At 43.4% G+C, this 21728-nt stretch overlaps 1 protein-coding gene across 3 annotated transcripts in view; it reads right to left on the reverse strand.

The window, feature by feature from the left end:
• Nucleotides 1–403: 403 nt before the first annotated feature.
• Nucleotides 404–21728, reverse strand: part of ANKRD13A (ankyrin repeat domain 13A) — a 42104-nt gene continuing 20779 nt past the window's right edge. For 2 of the 3 annotated variants that reach the window (XM_074402258.1, XM_039471982.2), the window contains exons 6-15: nucleotides 21482–21671; nucleotides 16809–16875; nucleotides 15073–15154; nucleotides 13120–13181; nucleotides 11939–12072; nucleotides 11088–11245; nucleotides 9978–10091; nucleotides 6804–6964; nucleotides 3210–3277; nucleotides 404–2476 (exon numbers count right to left, since the gene is read on the reverse strand). In XM_074402258.1, the coding sequence (XP_074258359.1) occupies nucleotides 2281–2476; nucleotides 3210–3277; nucleotides 6804–6964; nucleotides 9978–10091; nucleotides 11088–11245; nucleotides 11939–12072; nucleotides 13120–13181; nucleotides 15073–15154; nucleotides 16809–16875; nucleotides 21482–21671 (1232 nt within the window). In that variant the 3' untranslated portion in view covers nucleotides 404–2280. The remainder of the gene's footprint in view (nucleotides 2477–3209; nucleotides 3278–6803; nucleotides 6965–9977; nucleotides 10092–11087; nucleotides 11246–11938; nucleotides 12073–13119; nucleotides 13182–15072; nucleotides 15155–16808; nucleotides 16876–21481; nucleotides 21672–21728) is intronic. The other variant, XM_039471983.2, reaches the window with a different exon arrangement.

Consider the following 21728-nt stretch of genomic DNA (forward strand, 5'->3'; position numbering starts at 1 on the left):
TTTGGTACCAGCCTATTTAGGTATAGGAAGAGGTAGAAGACTTATCATCTGGACCTCTAGGAGCAGCCTCACAAAGCAGTCTGGCTTCAAGGGAGAGCACTGATGCAGAGCTTTGATGTTGGCTGGCCTTCCCTTACCCCATGAGAGCCAGTTCACCTCCAGGAGGACCACAGGGGTGCCCAAATAGCCCGACGCTGGCTTGTTTTTAGTTGCCATTTGAAACGAGCAGCATGAGGCCTGTTAACCTGGGTAGGAAGGCCGGGAGGAGGATGCCACCTTTGCAGTGATGAACTGAGTGATGTGAGTGAGGCATTTTAAGGTTCTACTGACATACGTAACAGGAAGTGTGGGTACATCCAGTGACTAGAAAAAACTGAAAAGAAAAACGACTCAAAGACTGGAATATTGTAGAAGCACCCTCTAAGGAAGCAGTCTTTATTTGCATTTTTAGAGTGAACACATAGGAAAAACGCTGCAACAGTTTAACACAACGCTCAGTCCCTTTTTAAGTGAATTCCTGGGGAGAAAGGCAAGGGCCTTGGGGAGCAGAGCAGTGGAATGCAGACACAGAAATTATCTACGCGTCACCTTCGTGAGCCAAGGACATGGCCTCGCTGCAGCCATTCCAAGAAGTGTCTTTGCTCACGGTAAACACCAGGTAAACAAAAGCCACACTGTGTATTCGAAATAAATATGACGTTGCCTATACTGGCCTCACGTGCAGAGAAGGAATTTTGGTCAGACCATGACAAAAGAAAAGAAAAGGCAGATGGTGAAGTGGAATTAAGAGCACAATTCTTTGTGTCTAGGAACGTTTCACTGGCAATACTAACTGTATGATACAGACGTTAACTGGAACAGTAGTTTATGTTTCTCTTCCTATCCCCAAAGAAGCACAACAGAGGAAATAGACGCAAAATGGAGGAGGGTATTGTTTACCAGGTGATTTCAGTGCAGCCTGTGGGAATGAATACACGGGCCACAGCGAGCAGCGCCCTCAGCTGTAACCCCAGGGTTCTGTATGTTGCGCTATGCCGCGATGGTTATTTACAGGAGGATTTGACAAAAGAGAGTCAACTACTAAAGTTATCCAAAAAAGGCCTGAGAAAATCTGGTTAAAATGAGTAACCTTGTATTGCTACTGATGGGAGTAGTTGTTTTTATACCTTTTACAAATAATAAAAAGATTCTCTTAAAAAATATATTTATCCAGAAAGGATGTTGATTTGAACTCTAAAAAGCAACGTGGAATCATCATTTTCCCTTTTGAATGAAGAGCCCTGGAGCTCCGTTGTTTTCAGCTCCCTTTCTGGTTGCAAGTCCATCCTTTCTCTGGAGTGAGTCTAGGGCATGCAGTGGGCTCTTCCTAGGTGTCTACGAGGAAAGCCTTCACTCGTGCCGGAGCAGAACACACCTGGTTTGGTTCTGTGTGTTCCAATATTTGGCCAGCTTGCCTACTTCAAGAATAAGCCTCAGTTTCTCCTAGCTGCTCCTTCAGGGACAGGATTAGCTGCCTTTGATTTAACCTGGAGAATCCTGCTCTCAAAAGAATTGCCTTTACAAATTCAAATCTGATCCCCTGATGCATGCAGTGAGGTGATATGAAACTATTAGTAATGTTTAAGGCTGAGGCAACATCCATGGCCATTTGTGTATCTTAATTTGATGCAAATAGTTAATAATAATCTAAAATAGATCCTATATGTATCTCCTCTAACTTTAGCTAGGTGTGGAAGGAATGGAATCAGATGGAGATGAAGGAAGAATAATGACAATGTCCTAGAAACCCTGTAAAAAGGTAAAGAGTAGATCAGCACAGATTACCCATTTCTTTGGTGAATAGTAAAGAAGTGTCTCCAATTCTCATAGACCACACTCCACAAAGGCTGCTGCTGCTGCTGCTCTCATATATAAAAGCACCCTGACTCTGCAATAACTTGTTCTGATAAAAATTTATCTACAAACCTGCGGGGATTGGGGTTTTGTCTAAAGCTGGTAGTAAAAATGTGACCTGCAAGCCAATATAGCTAATGGAAAGTGACGATGCTCTCCTCCCCTCAGCCTGGAGATGGGGCCTGCAATCCCTGGTCCCTTCTCCACCTCAGGGAGCAGCCTGGATGGGCCTGGGAGTCCCTGGTTCTGCACCTCTGCATAAAGAAGGGGCAGCTGTTGTCTGCTGCGTGCATGTGAGGTACAGGCCCTCAGCCCCAGGGCCCTGGTTGGCACAGCATCTGTGACAGCCCAGAGCCTCTGCTTTGTGCAGCCTATGGACCGAAAGGTCTATTTGTCAGTGAGTGATAGCTGTAAGACCTGCTGGAGCTCAGCCTCTTCCTCCTGGAGCCGGAGCTCCCATTCCTCCAGCTCTTTGGCAGAGAGCTCCATGGCCAACTGCAAGTCGTTATCAAAACGGCTTGTCTCACTCTGGGCGCTGGGGCACAGGCCTTCCGTGCTGCTGAGGAGGCTCTCCTGGATGGCCCTGGGTTGGAAAACAGGAAAAAAGGGAGAGTCACTACTATCATCATCATGGTGGCAGCAACAACTGCATTTCTTAACTGCTTACCAGGGGCACACTGTGACAGGCATTTAATATGCATGATGCCATTGAATCCCAAATAACTCTGGGGGCATAGGTGCTGTGTACAGGTAAGAAACCCCACTCTCCTGCCCCCCAAGACCACCCAACCAGTAAGTGATAGGGCCGGGAATTAAACTTGAATCTGTTTTAAAGCAAAACTCAGGTTCTTCACCAACAGGCTCTCACAGACCCCTAAAGTATAAGAAAAGTCATTGTAAAATGAATCCTTGCAGTTTCTCCTGTAATCTCTGGAGCTGTTTCCCTAAACTTCTTTATCTTTACAATTATATAAACTTCCCACTGAGGACATCTAGACCCTGTGATCATACATCCTTCACAGGAGATCAAACCAATCAAAAAACACTGACTCAATACCCGTCCCCAGTGGCACTGACCTGTGAACCAGTCAGCAATTCTATCACCCATTCCTGGAAACTTGCTATCAAGAGTCTAGCAAGTTTATTATATGAGTAATTGCCACAAGAGGAAGCAGGAGAGCCAACACTTTTCTAGTCTTTCCTGCCAGTGTGTGGCACCATGCATCTGCCTGGGGACCAAATGCACAGTGCCATGCGTCTGCCCGCCTGCTAAGTGCCTGTGTCCACCCTGGCTTAACCAGAGTCATGTCAATCACCTCTCATACTGGGCATCATAGGTATTTGTCTGGCTGATCCCTCCATTCGAAGCTGGTCCTGAAAGTTCCTGGCAAAGACAAATGTGACAGACATGAATACGTCTTAGGAGAAATTGGTGCCATTCTGGTAAGGAAACGATGGCAGCAAGAACCAAATTAAAAGTCTTTCCATGCCCATTATTGAGAGTGCTGTGTAAAAAATTAACAGGGACTTGGGTTACCTCAAAAACAACACCTAAGTGGCAGGTAGTAACATGCCACAGCCTAATTCACAGCCACAACCTTCTCATTCTTTTCTACAAAATCAATCTATTAAATACAGCTAACCCACATGGAAGATATACAAAACGAAAAACAAAACCACAGCTAACTCTGGGCAAAGTTCAAGTGACCCAAGCAGGTTTTCGGGTTTTTTTAGAGATAGGGTCGCACTCTTGTCCAGGCTCAAGTGTAGCGGTGTGACTGTAGCTCACTGCAGCCTTGACCTCCTGGACACAAGAAATCCTCCCACCTCAGCCTCCTGACTAGTTGGGAATACAGGTGCACATCACCATACTTGGTTTTTAAAAATTTTTCGTAGAGGCTGGGCACAGTGGCTCACACCTCAACCGAATAATTTGGGAGGCCAAGGCGGGCAGATCACTTGAGGCCAGGAGTTTGACATCAGCCTGGCCAACATGGTGAAACCCCATTGCTACTAAAAATACAAAAATTAGCCAGGTGTGGTGGTGGCCACCTGTAATCCTAGCTACTTGGGAGGCTGAGGCAGAAGAATCACTTGAACCTGGGAGGCAGAGGTTGCAGTGAGCCAATATTGTGCCACTGCACTCCAGCCTGGGCAAAAGAATGACATTCTGTCTCAAAAATGAAAAAAAAAAAAAATTTTTTTTTTGGTAAAGATAGGATCTCACTATGTTGCCCAGGCTGGTCTCAAACTCCTGGGCTCAGTCAATCCTCCCACCTCAGCCTCCCAAAGTGCTGGGATTATAGGCATGGGCCACTGCACCCAGTCAGTAATTCTTCTAGGGCAAGATAAGAAGACGCAATTCAATAGTGGTGGTCTTTGACTGGCTATTCCCCTTGTTAAAACTTATGGTCAACAAGCTTTATGTAGCTACTCGGGAGCTGGCAGGGGGAGCTAAGTTCACTTACATAGAAAAAGGAAAAGCATACCAGGCTGACAATGATGTCCAGGGGTGGGTCTTCTCCCAGGAGGCCTCCCAAAGGGAACATGCTTGCTGTAGGGCCAGGCCCTCAGCCTAGCAGCCTCCGAAAACTGAATAGGTCTGAGAATAGGGCCATGATGGTGGCGGGGTAAGTGAAGAAGGTAGATTCACATTACACAAGCACTGAGACTCAGGAATAAAACCAGAAAGCCGTTAAGCTTGAGCCAGTGAGGATGCTGGAGTGTGAGTACTGTTTTTAAAGCAGCAGCCCTGTGAGGGCAGGGGCTGCTGCCCCAGAGAATTAATTCCCAGCACCTGGCACAGAGCCTGGCACAGAGTAGGTATTCTGCAAACATCTGAATGAAGAATGGAAGGAAAGAAAAAGCCAATTAACAAATAAATGGACTGCAGGAACCCAGGACACACCAGAGGGTGCTGGAGGCAGACCAGACTCTACCCTAGTAGAACCAGGAGCCATGGAAGGGAGGAGATGGAAGGAGCTGATGTTAGGGGAGGAGGACCTCAAGGCTTGGTCTGTGCCAGGAAGGAGAGATGTGGAGGGAGAACCACATACAACCATAAAAGGAAACCATTCTACTGGGCGCAGTGGTGCATGACTTTAGTCCCAGCTACCTGGGAGGCCGAGGTGGGAGGATCTCTTGAACCCAGGAGTTTGAGGGTGCACTATGATCATGCCTGTAAACAGCCACTGCACTCCAACTTGGGCAACACAGAGAGACTAATCACACACACTCACACACACAGCATAGGAGACTGATCACACACACACACACACACGCAGCATAGGGAGACCACACACACGTAGCATAGGGAGACCCCCCCCACACACACACAGCATAGGGAGACTAATCACACACACATACACACACATGCAGTATAGGGAGACCACACACACACACACACACACAGCATAGGGAGACTAATCACACACACATACACACACATGCAGTATAGGGAGACCACACACACACACACACACACACACACAGCATAGGAAGACTAATCACACACACATACACACACATGCAGTATAGGGAGACCACACACACACAGCATAGGGAGACTACACACACATGCAGCATAGGGAGACTACACACACACACACACACACACAGCATAGGGAGACTAATCACACACACATACACACATGCAGTATAGGGAGACCACACACACACACACACACACACACACACACACAGCATAGGGAGACTAATCACACACACATACACACACATGCAGTATAGGGAGACCACATACACATGCAGCATAGGGAGACCACACACACACACACACACACACACATACACACAAATACACACAGCATAGGGAGACTAATCACACACACATACACACATGCAGTATAGGGAGACCACACACACACACACACACACACACACACAGCATAGGGAGACTAATCACACACACATACACACACATGCAGTATAGGGAGACCACATACACATGCAGCATAGGGAGACCACACACACACACACACACACACACACAAAAACACACAGCATAGGGAGACTAATCACACACACATACACACATGCAGTATAGGGAGACCACACACACACACACACACACACACACACACACACAGAGCATAGGGAGACTAATCACACACACATACACACACATGCAGCATAGGGAGACCACACATACATGCAGCATAGGGAGACCACACACACATGCAGCATAGGGAGACCACACACACACACACACACACACACAAATACACACACAGCATAGGGAGACTAATCACACACACATACACACACATGCAGTATAGGGAGACCACACACACACACACACACACACACACACACACACAGCATAGGGAGACTAATCACATACACATACACACACATGCAGCATAGGGAGACCACACACACAAATACACACACACATCCCTCTGCTTACACAGGTCTGTCCCATCTTTCGCTTTCTGTTTCACTATAGACCCAGAGAGAGTTCAGGGAGATGGTACCCGTTGTGGAGCGAGTGCGATTCAAATCCACTTCACTACCTTCATCTGAGACTACTAACACATAGATAATCCTCTAGGAAAAATATGATAGTGTGAATCAGCGTGAATTTACTGCGTACTAGAAGAAGATAAAGCACATCTAGAAAAGTACAGAATTACAAGCTATGTACATGAATATGAGGGAAAGGAAAGTCTGCCTGAAGACATCTTGTGAATGGTGCTGACTGGGATTACGTAGATGGTCTCTTACATAACAAGCTTTTGCAAGAAGACCAGATGCATAAAGTATAATCTATGCAAATACCATGAATGTGTCAAACTTGATATTTAGAATAAGTCTTTCAGATTAGCCAAATACTGAGGCTAACCCATAGGGTAAGACCTCCCAAGCCCTGCCATTTATTCTGATAAACACACCTGGCTCCTGCTGGACTCCAGCAGACTTTGCTGGATGGCAAACTGCATTATCTCGTAATCTTCGTCTTGCAAATGCACATTTCTGCCATTGTCTTGAACGTAGTAAGATTCAGGAATTTCAAACACAGATTGATCAACCTCAAAGTTGGTGATGTGGGAAGCTGAAACACAAAAGGTAACTGTCCAGTGTCTGAGTCAATTACAATACATTTCCACTCCAACTTTTTGCAAACATGTTTTACATTATAAAAAAAAGGCTCAAAATTATAATAATCAAGGCTTACTATTATATGAGAGATTCTGAGGAAGCATGACAGAAAAAAGTGCCAGAATACAGCTTTTTTCTTTTTGCCTTGATTTTAGTGAAAAAAATGAATACAGTCATAAAAAAATACACAAGACTGTAAAATGAAAAGTGAAAATTTCTCCCCCTAAACACATATGCACAGTCATACTGATGTGTTTCTTCCTTTTGCATGAAGATACATGGTAAATATATAAAAGACAGTATATATAAACTATCTGAACACTTAAAAGAAAAATGATACTAATAAAACAAATGCCTGTGTGCCCTCTACCTACCCTCAGACACACAGCACTATCAACACCATACCGCAGGCACATCCCTTGTTAACAACATCCCCTTCTTCCTCTCCAGAGGTAAACACATAATACAAATAGTGTTTTCACTGCCTAGCTCTTCTCTGGAGTTCGCCATATCATCCTAATAGTTTGCATTAGCCTGTTTGTGAACTCTACATAAATGGAATCATATGAAATTTATTCTTCAAATTGGATTTTCTTCATTCATCAAGTTTTTGAAATCCAAAAGTTTAGACAAATATAGCTATAAATGTTTATGTTCAGTACTATATGTTAATCTGTTGTATTAATAGAGCACAACAGCACATTCTATCATCTCAGGACATTTGGGTCGTTTCCAGGTTTCTGCTGTTATGAATGGATGCTGCTGCCCAATATTGGGGTCTCCAGATGCTCACGTGCCTAAGTTTCTTTAGGGTACACATCTCGGAATTGTTAGGTCATACATATCTTCAGTTTACACAGTAATGCCAAATATTTTCTTCAAGGACCTATACCAATTTCCTCTTCCTGCCAAAAGCGCATGCGTGTTCCTTAGCTGTGCAACTTCATGAACACCAATCACCCAACTTTATTGCCATATGGGAAAGTAAGGTTATATATTATTGTTGAGTTCAACTGTTTTTATTTGAAGTCTTAATTTATATACATTAAAATGCTATCTTTTAATTCCTCCTACTGGTAGACTACAGGGGAAAAACAAAGGACCATCTCAATAGTCTCAAAAAACATCTCACAAAAATCAATACTTAAAAATGGTAATAACTCTCAGCAAACTAGGAATGTAAGAGAATATTGTCCTCCAACTAGTAAGTGACATTTACAAAAACACCTACACAGCTATCATCATACCTAAAAGCACAACAATCCTTCCTCCCGTAGAAGCAGGAACAAGACAAGGACAGCCATTCTTTATTTAATTTTTTTTTTTTTTGAGACGGAGTTTTGCTCTTGTTACCCAGGCTGGAGTGCAATGGCGCGATCTCGGCTCACTGCAACCTCCGCCTCCTGGGCTCAGGCAATTCTCCTGCCTCAGCCTCCTGAGTAGCTGGGATTACAGGCACGCGCCACCATGCCCAGCTAACTTTTTGTATTTTTAGTAGAGACGGGGTTTCACCTTGTTGACCAGGATGGTCTCGATCTCTCGACCTCATGATCCACCCGCCTCAGCCTCCCAAAGTGCTGGGATTACAGGCTTGAGCCACCGCGCCCGGCCAAGGACAGCCATTCTTAACACTCTTACTCAACATTGTACTAGAAGTCGGCCGGGCGCGGTGGCTCACGCCTGTAATCCCAGCACTTTAGGAGGCCGAGGCGGGTGGATCACGAGGTCAAGAGATCGAGACCATCCTGGTCAACAAGGTGAAACCCCGTCTCTACTAAAAATACAAAAAATTAGCTGGGTATGGTTGTGCGTGCCTGTAATCCCAGCTACTCGGGAGGCTGAGACAGGAGAATTGCCTGAACCCAGGAGGCGGAGGTTGCGGTGAGCCGAGATCGTGCCATTGCACTCCAGCCTGGGTAACAAGAGTGAAACTCCATCTCAAAAAAAAAAAAACAAAAACAAAAACAAAAACAAAAACATTGTACTAGAAGTCCTAGCCAGTGCAATTAGGAAAGAAAAAGAATTAAAAAGCTTAACGATTGGAGAGTAAAAAGTAAAATTTTATTAATAGACAACATGACCATATATGTAAGAAATTCTCTACAAAAAAGTGTTAAGACAAGTAAATTCAGCCATATTACAAGATAAGTAAGGTCAATCCTGGCCATGCAATTGTGCAAGAAAAAAGATTAAAAAATTTTTTTAAAAAGATTCAAGGTCAAAATATAAAACTCAATTATATTTCTATATACTAACTAGAAAATGAAATTTAAAAAATAAGTGCATTTACAATTGCACTTAAACATACAAATTGTATGGCTGGCAAAGGGCGTGAGGAAATTTGGGGGCAGATAGAAATGCTGTCTATCTTGATTGTGGTGGTGGTTACATAGATGCATTTGTCAAACCGTGGCTGGGTATGGTGGCTTACACCAGCACTTTGGGAGGCCAAAGTGAGCAGATTACTCGAGGTCAGGAGTTCCAGATCAGCCTGGCCAACATGGTGAAACCCAGTCCCTACTAAAAATAGAAAAATCAGCCAGGCGTGATGGCACACACCTGTATTCCCAGCTACTTGGGAGCCTAGGCAGGAAAATCACCTGAGCCTGGGAGACAGAGGCTATAGTGAGCCAAGATCATGCCACTGCCCTCCAGCCAGGGTGACAGAGAAAGATTCTGTTTTTAAAAAATGCAATGCATTCAACTGTCACAGTTAAAATGAGAGCATTTTATTTTTACACCTTAATAAAGCTGATTTTTAAGAACATCTTGTCTTTTTAATATAACTAGGATCATACATATTCTACATGTTTTTGCTTAAACAAAATCTGAAATTTTCTTTCATCCAACAGACATCTACTCCCTCAGATAGTCCAGCTTCAGAGTGAATTATGAATATGACAACCCTATTATAACATTTTTTTCAAATAACAAAACTCAACTTTTTATTTATTTATTTATTTTACCTGAATCAGCCTGGGTCCCTTCCACATTTTGAGATACAGATTCTTCAGCAGTGCTACAGCCATTAACATTTCCAAATGTAATCCGTGCATTTAAGACATGAAACAAGGGAATTTCTAACAAAATAAAAACTTTTGTTAAGTAAACTTTACTGAGAATAACAATAATAGTTATAATTTACTAAATGCTTACTATATGCCAAGCACTTTGATAAGTATGATTTTATTTATGCCTCATAATAGCCCTCTCCAAAAACTGAGGTTGAGAGTTACGTATTTTTGGCTGGGCACAGTGGCTGATGCCTGTAATCCCAGCACTTTGGTAGGCTGAGGCAGGCAGATCATTAGGTCAGGAGTTTGAGACCAGCCTGAACTACATGATAAACCCTGTCTCTACTAAAAATACAAAAATTAGCTGGGCATGGTGATGCGTGTCAGTAATCCCAGATATTCGGAGGCTGAAGTAGGAGAATCACTTGAACCCAGGAGGCAGAGGTTGCAGTGAGTCAAGATCGCAGCACTGCATTCCAGCCTGGGTGGCAGAGCAAGACTGTGTCTCAAAAAAAAAAAAAAAAAAAAAAAAAAAAAAAGAGAGAGAGAGAAAGAATTATGTATTTTCTCCTAGATCATAGTAAGTGATTGAGCCAGGATTCAAGTATCATGAACATACAACTATCCAAAATTAATATTGTTCATGAGTAATACGTATAATATAGACATATACTGCATTATGTATACCAGCTTGGGACACAGATCATACTTATGTATCAAAGGATCTTGGTGTCAACTGTCTTTCTCAAATAATTATCTAATTTGAAGTCTCACTGAAATAAGGTTTGACATTAAAACAATGACTGTCATGTTTTTATGCCTTTTTACACCTGTCAGACCATTTGCAAATAAAACTGATGGTTGGAGATCTCTTAATTTTGATATGCAAAATGAACCACCCATCACACTTCTTTAGTTCAAATTAAACCACAGGAGAATTCTGACCTCCTCCATTATGTCTATAAGCTACTTGGATCTAAAGCACTCCAATTCCCTGAAGCATCCTGCCACCCACATACAAGGGCAGACCTCTAAGTGTTGCTGACATTTATTTAGCAGTACCTATTTTGACAGGAAATCCAGGTGGGAATTCCAATTTGATGAAATCTCTTAGTCTTGCAAAATGAGCACTAGTTCGCGCCATTAGGTCAATGATGGGAATGACCTGCTCCACGAGAGAGAGGGGAAACTCTTCACACATCCACAGCATTGCTTTAAACCTGTAGAATTCAACCGAGAAAAAGACTGAGGCCATCTCCACCAGATGGGAAAAGGAGATTACTGCTATGCAGTAGGCTAGACAACAGCAGCCTCACTCCACACCCTTCCCAGTCATCTCTTAATTCACACCTATTAAGGGTCAAGTGTCTAGGGCCACAAGGAATTCTCATCACCCTAAAATCTGGCAATCAAGGCAAGTGACTTGCATTACAACCTGCTGCTATCACAGCCTTAATTCATAGCAGGCATCAAGAAATGATAGCTGCTGGAAATAGTTTCATTTGAATTTGATCAGCTGAAGCTTGTTGGCAATTTAAAAAAAAGGAATTCTTACATCCAATCTATATTCTATTTGGAAAAGAGCTAATAACATGACAATCTACTGTTAGCTTTAATTTTTACGCTTTTTTTTTTTTTTTTTTTTTTGTCTTTTGGTTTTTTTTCCTTTTTGTGGAGAACGGGGTCTCGCTATATTGCCCAGGCAGGTCTCGAACTCCTGGGCTCAAGCTATCCTCCCGCCTCTGCCTCCCTAAGAGCTGGGATTACAGGCGTGAGCCACAGCGCCCGGCAGCTTTAATTTTTAAATTATTTTTTATAAAAAGGAGCAGAGGAATGATCAAACATAACACCATTAAAACAGCACAACTTCTGAAACATACATAGGTTGAAAATGGCAGCTGAACCTCTCTTACTTCTGTGTTCTAATGGTCAGCTCTTTCGGCCTTCCAATATCCCTTTCTTTCAGATCAAACTCTTCATTGAAGTACTCGTCAGGCGTGATGGCTGTGGGGTTGTTTGCCGTAGCACATTCCGTGGTGAGGTCCTGCTGACCCAGAACTTAGGAGAGTCAGAAATGCCAAATGATGTTCACAAGTGAAGGCCTATGGCACTCAGTGTCTGAGTGGACATGTTAACCAGCTGCCGACCAGGAAGTTCTACTCACTAACTTTTTTGCACAGAACAAGAAAATCTATGAGGGTATCACCAAACTAAAGGCAAGTCTAATAGATTGCTTCATTTAAAAATATTTCTTTATTCTCCTTTGGATTTTTATCCCCTGATTATAGCAAAGAAAAAAAAAGAGACAAATATCTGAAAGTACATGAGACTTGGAAAACTTGGAGTTTAAGTTCTAGCTGTTTCACTGTGTATATTTGACAGTGGAAAGGTAATTTCATTTTTCTGACCCGTAGGGACATCCATTGTACCAAGTTCATATAGTTACTGTGAACATCGAGTAAGAAAATATTTGTTGGGCCGGGCGCGGTGGTTCAAGCCTGTAATCCCAGCACTTTGAGAGGCCGAGGCGGGTGGATCACAAGGTCAAGAGATCGAGACCATCCTGGTCAACATGGTGAAACCCCGTCTCTACTAAAAATACAAAAAATTAGCTGGGCGTGGTGGCACGTGCCTGTAATTCCAGCTACTCAGGAGGCTGAGGCAGGAGAATTGCCTGAACCCAGGAGGCGGAGGTTGCGGTGAGCCGAGATCGCGCCATTGCACTCCAGCCTGGGTAACAAGAGCAAAACTCCGTCTCAAAAAAAAAAAAAAAAAAAAAAAAATTTGTTAAGGTGCTCTGTTGCAGTATCAAGTCCTGAATCCTTTTTAAGTTCCATTTCTATAAAGAGGCCCCTTGTTTATAAGAGGAAAAACACCTGATTTCTATAATCACTACCCCTCCTCTAAAATCTTTGTTTATTTGTGAAGATTCACTCATCTGATTCTCTTCCAAAAGAGTATCTCAAATTCCAGCTTGGGAGTATCTTTGGTCTTTTCAGAGTGGGCTGTTCAGGATCCACTAAATGCCACCCCCGGCACAGTCATGTTGTTTCCTTTCATTTAACTGCACTGAAGGCTCACTGCTTCAACTTACCCCTTGAGCACCAAACTGGTGTTCCACAGTTCCCAGCAAAGATTCCAGCGGGTTCCTGTCAGCTGCAGAGAAGGGGGAAGTTTAAAGTCTAATATTATATCTTACTTGCGGCTATAAAAAAAGATCTTCCTTAAAATTTCTGGTCCAAGCTACCTGCATTAGGAAATGCAATTACAGACTGGCTGATCAAATCATTCACAATAACCATAAACTAATTTATCCTTTATAGGGTGCTTTTCCTAAGGATCTCTAAACTAGATGAACAGTTGTAAGAATTAAAGCAGAATAATGAAGAGTCTGGATTTTGGAGTGAGCCAGACCTGGATTCCAATCCCACTTTGGCCCCTCGGTACCCATGTGTTCTGGGTCTCAGTTTCTTCATCTGTCAAAGTGGAGTACAGGCAATGGTGGTGGTGGTGCTAGTGAACAATTACTGCACACTTACCACATACTGCAGGTGCCATTCTAAAGGCTTGCACGTTGTAACTCATCTAATCCTCTCAACAACTCTAAGGAAGATTGGGTATCACCTGCATTTCACTGCTGAAGAAACTGAGGCACAGAGCAGAAGTAATTTCACAAGGCCACCTTGCTGGTGGGGCTGGGATGTGGCAACCACATACTGGCAATGTTTTTGTTCAGAGCCCAAGTTCTGTCCAAATCTTTCATCACAATAATTTGGACTAAATCACTCATTACAATGATAAATATTCTCAAATGTCCTTATCTCATTTTTTGGCTGAGTTCAACAACTGTTTTCAATAACACATAAACAAGCCCTCATGAATAGCTCTAATTACAGGTGAGGCCAACTATGGGGAAACACCTCCAAGAATGAGTCAGACTAAGGAAATTCTTTTTTCTTTTTCTTTTCTGAAACAGAGTCTAGCTCTGTTGCCCAGATGGAGTGCAGTGAGACAATCTTGGCTCAATGCAACCTCTGCTGTGGGGTTTAAGCAGTTCTCCTCCCTCAGCCTCCCAAGTAGCTGGGACTATAGGAGTGTGCCACCATGCCTGGTTAGTTTTTATATTTTTAGTAGAGATGGGGTTTCACCATATTGGCCAGGCTGGTCTCAAACTCCTGGGCTCAAGTGATCCACCCACCTTGGCCTCCCAAAATGCTAGGATGATAGGTGTGAGCCACTGCACTTGGCCAGGAAATTCTTATAAAAAATAAGTTGGGCCGGGCGCGGTGGCTCAAGCCTGTAATCCCAGCACTTTGGGAGGCCGAGGCGGGTGGATCACGAGGTCGAGAGATCGAGACCAACCTGGTCAACATGGTGAAACCCCGTCTCTACTAAAAATACAAAAAATTAGCTGGGCATGGTGGCGCATGTCTGTAATCCCAGCTACTCAGGAGGCTGAGGCAGGAGAATTGCCTGAGCCCAGGAGGCGGAGGTTGCGGTGAGCCGAGATCGCGCCATTGCACTCCAGCCTGGGTAACAAGAGCGAAACTCCGTCTCAAAAAAAAAAATAAATAAATAAATAAATAAATAAATAAATAAGTTGGGGGCTGGGCACAGTGGCTCATGCTTATAATCCCAGCACTTTGGGAGGCCGAGGCAGGTGGATCACCTGATGTCAGGAGTTTGAGACCAGCCTGGCCAACATGGTGAAACTCCGTCTCTACTAAAAATACAAAAAATTAGCTGGGTGTGGTGGTAGGTGCGTGTAATCTCAGCTACTCAGGAGGCTGAGGCAGGAGAATCTCTTGAACCTGGGAGGTGGAGGTTGCAGTGAGCCAAGATCGAGCCATTGCTCTCCAGCCTGGGTGACAGGGCTAGACTCCATCTCAAAAAAAAAAAAAAAAAAAAGTAGTCGTTTACTAACTACTTAGGGTTAGGATTAACCCATCACAATCACATTAACCTTAAACTTAACAATCAATAAAGAGTTCCCTCTACACTTAAAAAACAACAACAAAACAGAAGGTGGGAGGGTGATGGTGATTACCTTTATATCTCTTTTTTTCCTCCTCAGTCAGATGTTCTGTGCGTATTTTGGTGATCACATTCACATTGTTTACTGTGTAAACCTGAGAGAAGTATGCAAAAGAAAACAGTGAGACAGGGAATCAAAACTTCAAAAATAAGAACAGCAAAAGCAAGAATGCTGAAGCAAAAAAAAAAAAAAAAAAAAAAAAAAAAAAAAAAAAAATCCAGCAAAATAAAAATGAGAAATGGTTAACAATCATGAGGATCCTTCAGAGAAAATATATAAACTATCAACTGAAAAATGCATCAGCAGTTACTTCCCATGTTTGACAGTTTTACTACCGAGGAGTTAGCAGTGACAGGCTGCATCTTCCTGCTTGCCCTGCTGTAGCTAAACGGTCTCAAACAAATGTCCTGCAATCTATCCACCTGGGTTTCTATTAAACTAAGGTACCCAAATCAGGATCCTGTACTTCTGCTGGTAATCCTTTTTTTTTTTTTTTTTTTTTTTTGAGACAGAGTCTCCCTCTGTTACCCAGGCTGGAGTGTAGTGGCATGATATCAGCTCACTGCAGCTTCCACCTCCTGGGTTTAAGCGATTCTCGTGCCTCAGCCTCCAGAGTAGCTGGGATTACAGGCGCATGCTACCATGACTGGTTAATGTTTGTATTTTTACTAAAGACAGGGTTTCATCATATTGGCCAGGCTGGTTTCAAACTCCTGGCCTCAAGCGAACTGCCCACCTTGGCCTCCCAAGGTGCTGGGATTACAGGCGTGAGCCACCGCGCACAGCCTCTGCTAGTAATCTTATAATACTGGTATGACTCAGACAGCCATCTGCTGGGCAGAAGGGAAAGGAATGAACACAAGGTTCTCTAGACACATGAGCTTTAGAGAAAACCAGAAAATCACTATTTAAAAGGCATTCTGTGCATTGACAAAAATTATTTTAACAGCCAGAGTAAATGCTCTGTTATCAAGGATGACTGGAGAATATGGTGGTCTGGAAAATCAAATGTAACTGCAGTTAACAGAGAATTCTCTCTACATGCCACATGAGGAGCCCCAACATTCAAAGCTGCAGAAAATACACTCAGCATTAGGATGAGTGCTTCTGAATGTATCTTGATGAGCATGACATAAGCTTTCTGTGCTCACTCAGAGGCCACCAGAGGACCCTGCAGCATGGGGCTCCATCACCAAAAGCCATCAATCCCTGTTATACTGCGGGACTGAGGAAAGGCCAGGAAACAGAGCTTTCCAGCTGACAAAATGCCAGATGACTGGATTGACAATCGTCTCCACTATTACAACTATGTTTTAAAAGCACTGATGTCATGCAAATGGGCTGTGAGCATGCTGATTACAATTAGGCTGATTTAACAAAAAAGATACTCAAAAGCTACTACACAATATTTGAACACATGTGAAGTCTAATCCTTCCTCTTTTTTTTTTAAATAATTAAGGGAATGACTAGCTTGTCATTCCTACCAGAAAAACTGGTACCTGTACTCATTTCTCTACAATATTATTTCTCTTTGGCATAGCTACAGACCTCCTCAGCACATGCTATCCCATTTTCTGAAAGTCAAATAAGACAAAATCAAAAATCCAAGTGAGAGACACATTAGACAGTTCTCATTCCCCAGAGCATCTCCATGGCACAGATGCATGAAAAAAAATGGGAACAGACTCCTCATTTGCATAGAAGCTAAATAGCTATATTAAATCTTATTTTAAGAGTTTCCTTTTACCTTTGCTTCGTAACCATTAACAACTTCTGCTTTATCTGTCCTCCAGCCCCAGAATCCGGATTTAGTTCTGATAAAAAGTGAACACCACAAATTTCTACATGTACAATATGCCATTCAGATTTATATCTGTAGCCTTTATAGTTTTTTTCCCCCCCAGCTTAAGTTAGTGAAGGACACTTGGAAATCATGGCCCTATTCTCCACAGAAGTAGGCTAGCAATGACAGATGGCTTCTGTACCCTCCACCCTCCTCCCACAGTTATTAATCAATTTGCCTCACCCCAGGCATAGAAAGCCTCCAATCTTGGCTTCTTTACAAAACTGCCAGCACTGAGGACAAAGATGGTGACATTTGTGAGTGAAGATGACCAACATCCAAGGGCTCGCCACAAGGTGGTATCCAGGTATGTCAGAGCATTTATCTGGGTCATCTTCACTGGGGGCATGGATGTCAGTGGTGGGATCTCCACAAGTAGCCACATCTCAATCGAGGAATTCTTAGAACAATGAGGCACAGACCATCCTGCTCCTTGCAAAAGAGCAGGTGGGCCAGAAACTCATCACTGCGGTGAGCTGCTTGGAGATACCATTAAGCCTGCAAAATGGCTGTGAGTCACATGTTTGGGCAGGTTTGGTGCAGCAGGGGAAAGGATGTGAAAAATAGATTTTTTTAGCCCAGCTGTTAATTCCATCTCTGTGGAACTCCTTTTAAAGTAGCCCAGCATTCCAGTGGCAGATGCAGCATTGGTAATATGCCCAAAAACTCAGTTATTTAACTCAACATATTCCTGAAAGAAAATGTATTTAGGAGCCAAGAGCAGTCAGGAGGCTCTGATTCTTTTTCAAAGCAGCTAACCCTGGGAAATGCTGCCTCTTACAGGGGACTCCTGACCAGCCCTACCCTTTGTCTAGGACATCACATCCCAGCTCCTCTTGGCCCTGGCTTGGGCAACAGCCTGACTTCTGCCCTGACCACTGAGTGAGTTGGGACACCATGCAGTAAGCTCAGGGAACAGCAGCAGGTTAGCCATGTTACAAAGAACATATGTGGTTATTTGCATTTTGTGTTTCTAAATAGTTTGGTTTTCTTCTAATGGGATTTGGTCAATGAAATTAGTCCAGATGGTGTAACGAGTTTACGTGTATATTTTAGCCCATAAAAACAGGAGGGATCAGAGCTCCCATTTTCCTACTAGTTGTCTACAAGTAGGACAGCACAACCCATGGATGGAAACAGAGGAATCCTAAAAGGATTACACCAAATGCTATCTCCAGCTTAGACTTCAGAAACAAAGACAACAGTCACAGGGGCAGGGAGTAAGGAACCACACTCAACTGAAGAGTAAGTCACAGTCCCCTTTTATCATCAATACCAGAAAATCGAGATACTCCTCCTTTTCTTTCAATCCTCAATTCCTTGTTTGCTTAAGTCACTGGATGTCTTGGCAGAGGAAGTCACTGTTTTCTGTCACGGATTTTTCTGAGGGATGGAAGGATAACTACATCTGCTCCACTGCACCCTTCATGAACGCTGGGAAGACAGCACTATGCTTTTCTCCCAAGGAGCCACCAAGCTCCTCACTGAGCTAGCTCTGCTCCTTCAGCAATCCTGCCCCTTCTGCCCTCAGCATTTCCACTCTTGGAAGCAGTTTAGTTATTCACCTCAATGTTCACACCCTGTTTTAAATTTTCGTTTCCTAATGACTCTGTGGCCATTGGTAACTTTGCATGCAGAAGCATCCGAAGATGACAGAACACCTGGCTTCCCTCTTGTGCCATTTTCACCTCTGCCTGTCTCCACTGAGACCACCACACCAAAGGCCACTTCACAGGCACTGTGTCTTGGTGGCTGCCACATAATTTGGAGAAAGTCTCTGAAAGTGGCAGGGAATATTTTGTTTGAGGTGGGCAAAGCATAATCTTTCAGAGAAGGGAAAAATTCAAACTGCAACCATAGTGTATATGCTACAGGCCAAAAACTCATCAGGGCAGGGTATTAATTTGCATACATCAAGCTCTGAGTAATAATTAGAAAAAAGTGGACAAACACACACACACACACACACACACACACACACACACACACAACAGAAAAAAGTGGACAAGACTATCATAAAATGAGAGAGGGGGCCAAGCACAGTGCCTCACACCTATAATCCCAGCACTTTGGGAGGCCAAAGTGGGCAGATCTCCTGAGGTCAGGAGTTCAAGACCAGCCTGGCCAACACAGTGAAACTACTGTCTCTACAAAAAATATAAAACTTAGTTAGGCATGATGGTGAGTGCCTGTAATCTCAGCTTCTTGGGAGGCTGAGGCGGGAGAATTGTTTCAACCTCAGAGGCAGAGGTTCCAGTGAGCTGAGATCGCGCCACTGTACTCCAGCCTGGGCGACACAGCAAGACTCCATGTCAAAAAAAAAAAAAAAAAAAAAAATGAGAGGGCCACACCTTACAAATTAAATCAAATGAATACTCACACCTCTGATCAGAAGTAAATTCACACACTTTTTGTACGAACAAATCTCACATTCAAGAGCAGCTATATTCTTTTTGTAGCTGGTATTAATCCTAAGGAGTGGCTCAATTCTTGCTCAATGCACGACAAGCAATATTTAATTCTGAGCACCATTAAAACAAAGCAGCTGTCTTCAAAAATTCCTCTCTCAGCAACACACTGTCGGTTGCAAAATAGTTAGCTTGAGCACTCAGAAAACCCTGTGAACACGTAAGTACAAAATGTGCCTTAGTCCTCGGTACAAATGGAATATGCTATCATTTCCTATTTACACTCAGTGAGGTAACAGCCAGGAATTGTCACACTCTCTTCATAAATCGCACTTCAACAAACAACGACTCTGGCAACTCTACTGTTGAACAATATGGGGAACAATGTCTCTTCTCAAGACCCCTTAGAGTCACGGACTTTGGAGACTTCATCTCCAGATTCACTCTATTATTTCTTCCCACTAAGGAAACAAGAAACTGGAGAGGTGAGGCCACTTGCTCAAAGTCACACAGTTATTTAGGAGCCCTGCTGATGGCACTCAGTTCCTCCCCCTCTCATCTCCACGGATGAACAGTGGCAAAAAAGGCAGCCTCCTCTGCCTCTGGGGTTACAAACAGAGCCCTAAACTGAAGGGGCCCTCCCTGTCTGCAGAGGGCTATACAGAAGCCTGGAAATGTCTTTCCAAGACCCTTCCAGGGAAAGCCAGTCAGTCCCTAAATTTTGCTGTCCCTGAAAGACCACGAGTGTCAACTGGCAGGCTGGTACAAGGAGGCTGGCAGAAGAGGACTGACCCTGCCTCCAGGGATGCTACACTTCTGCCCTAGCAGCAGCCCTGGACACACATGATGGACACTCTGGTTTCTTCTGCTGCTACAAACAGATGTCCTAATTCCACAGCTCAATCTAAATTAGAAGAAAAGGATACTTAACAAGTTTTATGCTTGACTAAACAGAAATGTATTAATCAATTTTATATTGGAAAAAAAGAAGAAAAGAAAAATATCATGAGAGGATAGTTGTTAACATTCATTAAGAGAAAAGAAGGCCTAAGTCCAGCATAATAGTGTCCATTTTCTCAGGCTAAGCTACTGTGGCTTGCAGAGAGCTGGATGTGGCATCCTAGGCAAATACTATCAGGATAATAGTTTCCATTTTCTTAGGCTAAGCTACCGTGGCTTGCAGACAGCTGGATGTGGCATCCTAGGCAAATACTATCAGCACTCTTTGGACTCCCTGGGGTCACTGTTCTCCACTGCAGAAACAGGCAAACAACTTTGACAGCCTCTACTCAAAGGCCTTCCAAGCCCTCCATGTGGCCCAGAGGCACATGACCAGTGATGGTGTTCTCATCTGGATTAACCAAGGCACAGACCTCTCTGGAGAATTCTTTTTATTTCTGCCTGAGACGGAGTCTCACTCTATTGCCCAGGCTGGAGTGCAGTGGCACGATCTCGGCTCACTGCAACCTCCACCTCCCAGATTCAAGTGATTCTCCTGCCTCAGCCTCCTGAATAGCTGGGATTATAGGCATGTACCACCATGCCCGGCCAATTTTTATATTTTTAGTAGAGACGGGGTTTCACCATGTTGGTCAGGCTGGTCTCGAACTCTTGACCTCGTGATCTGCCCACCTCAGCCTCCCAAAGTGCTGGGATTACAGGCATGAGCCACAGCACCCAGCTGATAATTCTTTATGAGTCTGGAATAGAACTGAACCCACCCCAGATTCTTACTCTAAACTATTAAACCTCACAAGTGGGTTAAAAACAAATAAACATTTAACTGTATAGTAAGTGTGAATCTGACCAAAGTCACTACAACTGAACTGAGTCAATTCTAACCTCTAGAAACTCTGAGCTCCATTTCTGGGACTGAGTGTTGTGGATCCATAAACACCAAGACGAAAATAAGATTCAAGTAAAATCCACTAGACAGGGCCCATAAAAGAAAAGGAAGATATTTCTTCATATTCACGTGCTATAAAAATGATGGATGGTGTAGAGTGTCAACTACAATTTCTACTGGTTATAGATCTTAAAACCCACTAGTGTTTATTACGTCATATCAGAAAAATCCCAATCCATCCATAATTTCCAATTAATACATACTTGTCACTCAAGATGGCAGCATGGGAATTAGACATCAAAATTCAGAGTCTAAATTCATACCTTTCAAAAGCAATATTTTTAGTATCGAGGCTGGTGTTAATGACTGGGCTTGTGAGCCGCCGCTCAACTTCCCTGCTTTTTGGCTTCATCAAGTCCAGAGTGAGGCGCTCCATTTCTTGGGAAAGGTCAAAGTGTTCAGTGGTGACCACTTTGTCGTCATGGTTGACCTCCATCAACTCTGCCCAGTTGTCTGTTAATGGAAAAAAAGGAGTAACCAAGTGCAAAGCAGGGAAGATGCAAAAACAAG

The sequence above is a fragment of the Saimiri boliviensis genome, chromosome 7 (assembly GCF_048565385.1).
Source record: "Saimiri boliviensis isolate mSaiBol1 chromosome 7, mSaiBol1.pri, whole genome shotgun sequence".
NCBI lineage: Eukaryota > Metazoa > Chordata > Mammalia > Primates > Cebidae > Saimiri > Saimiri boliviensis.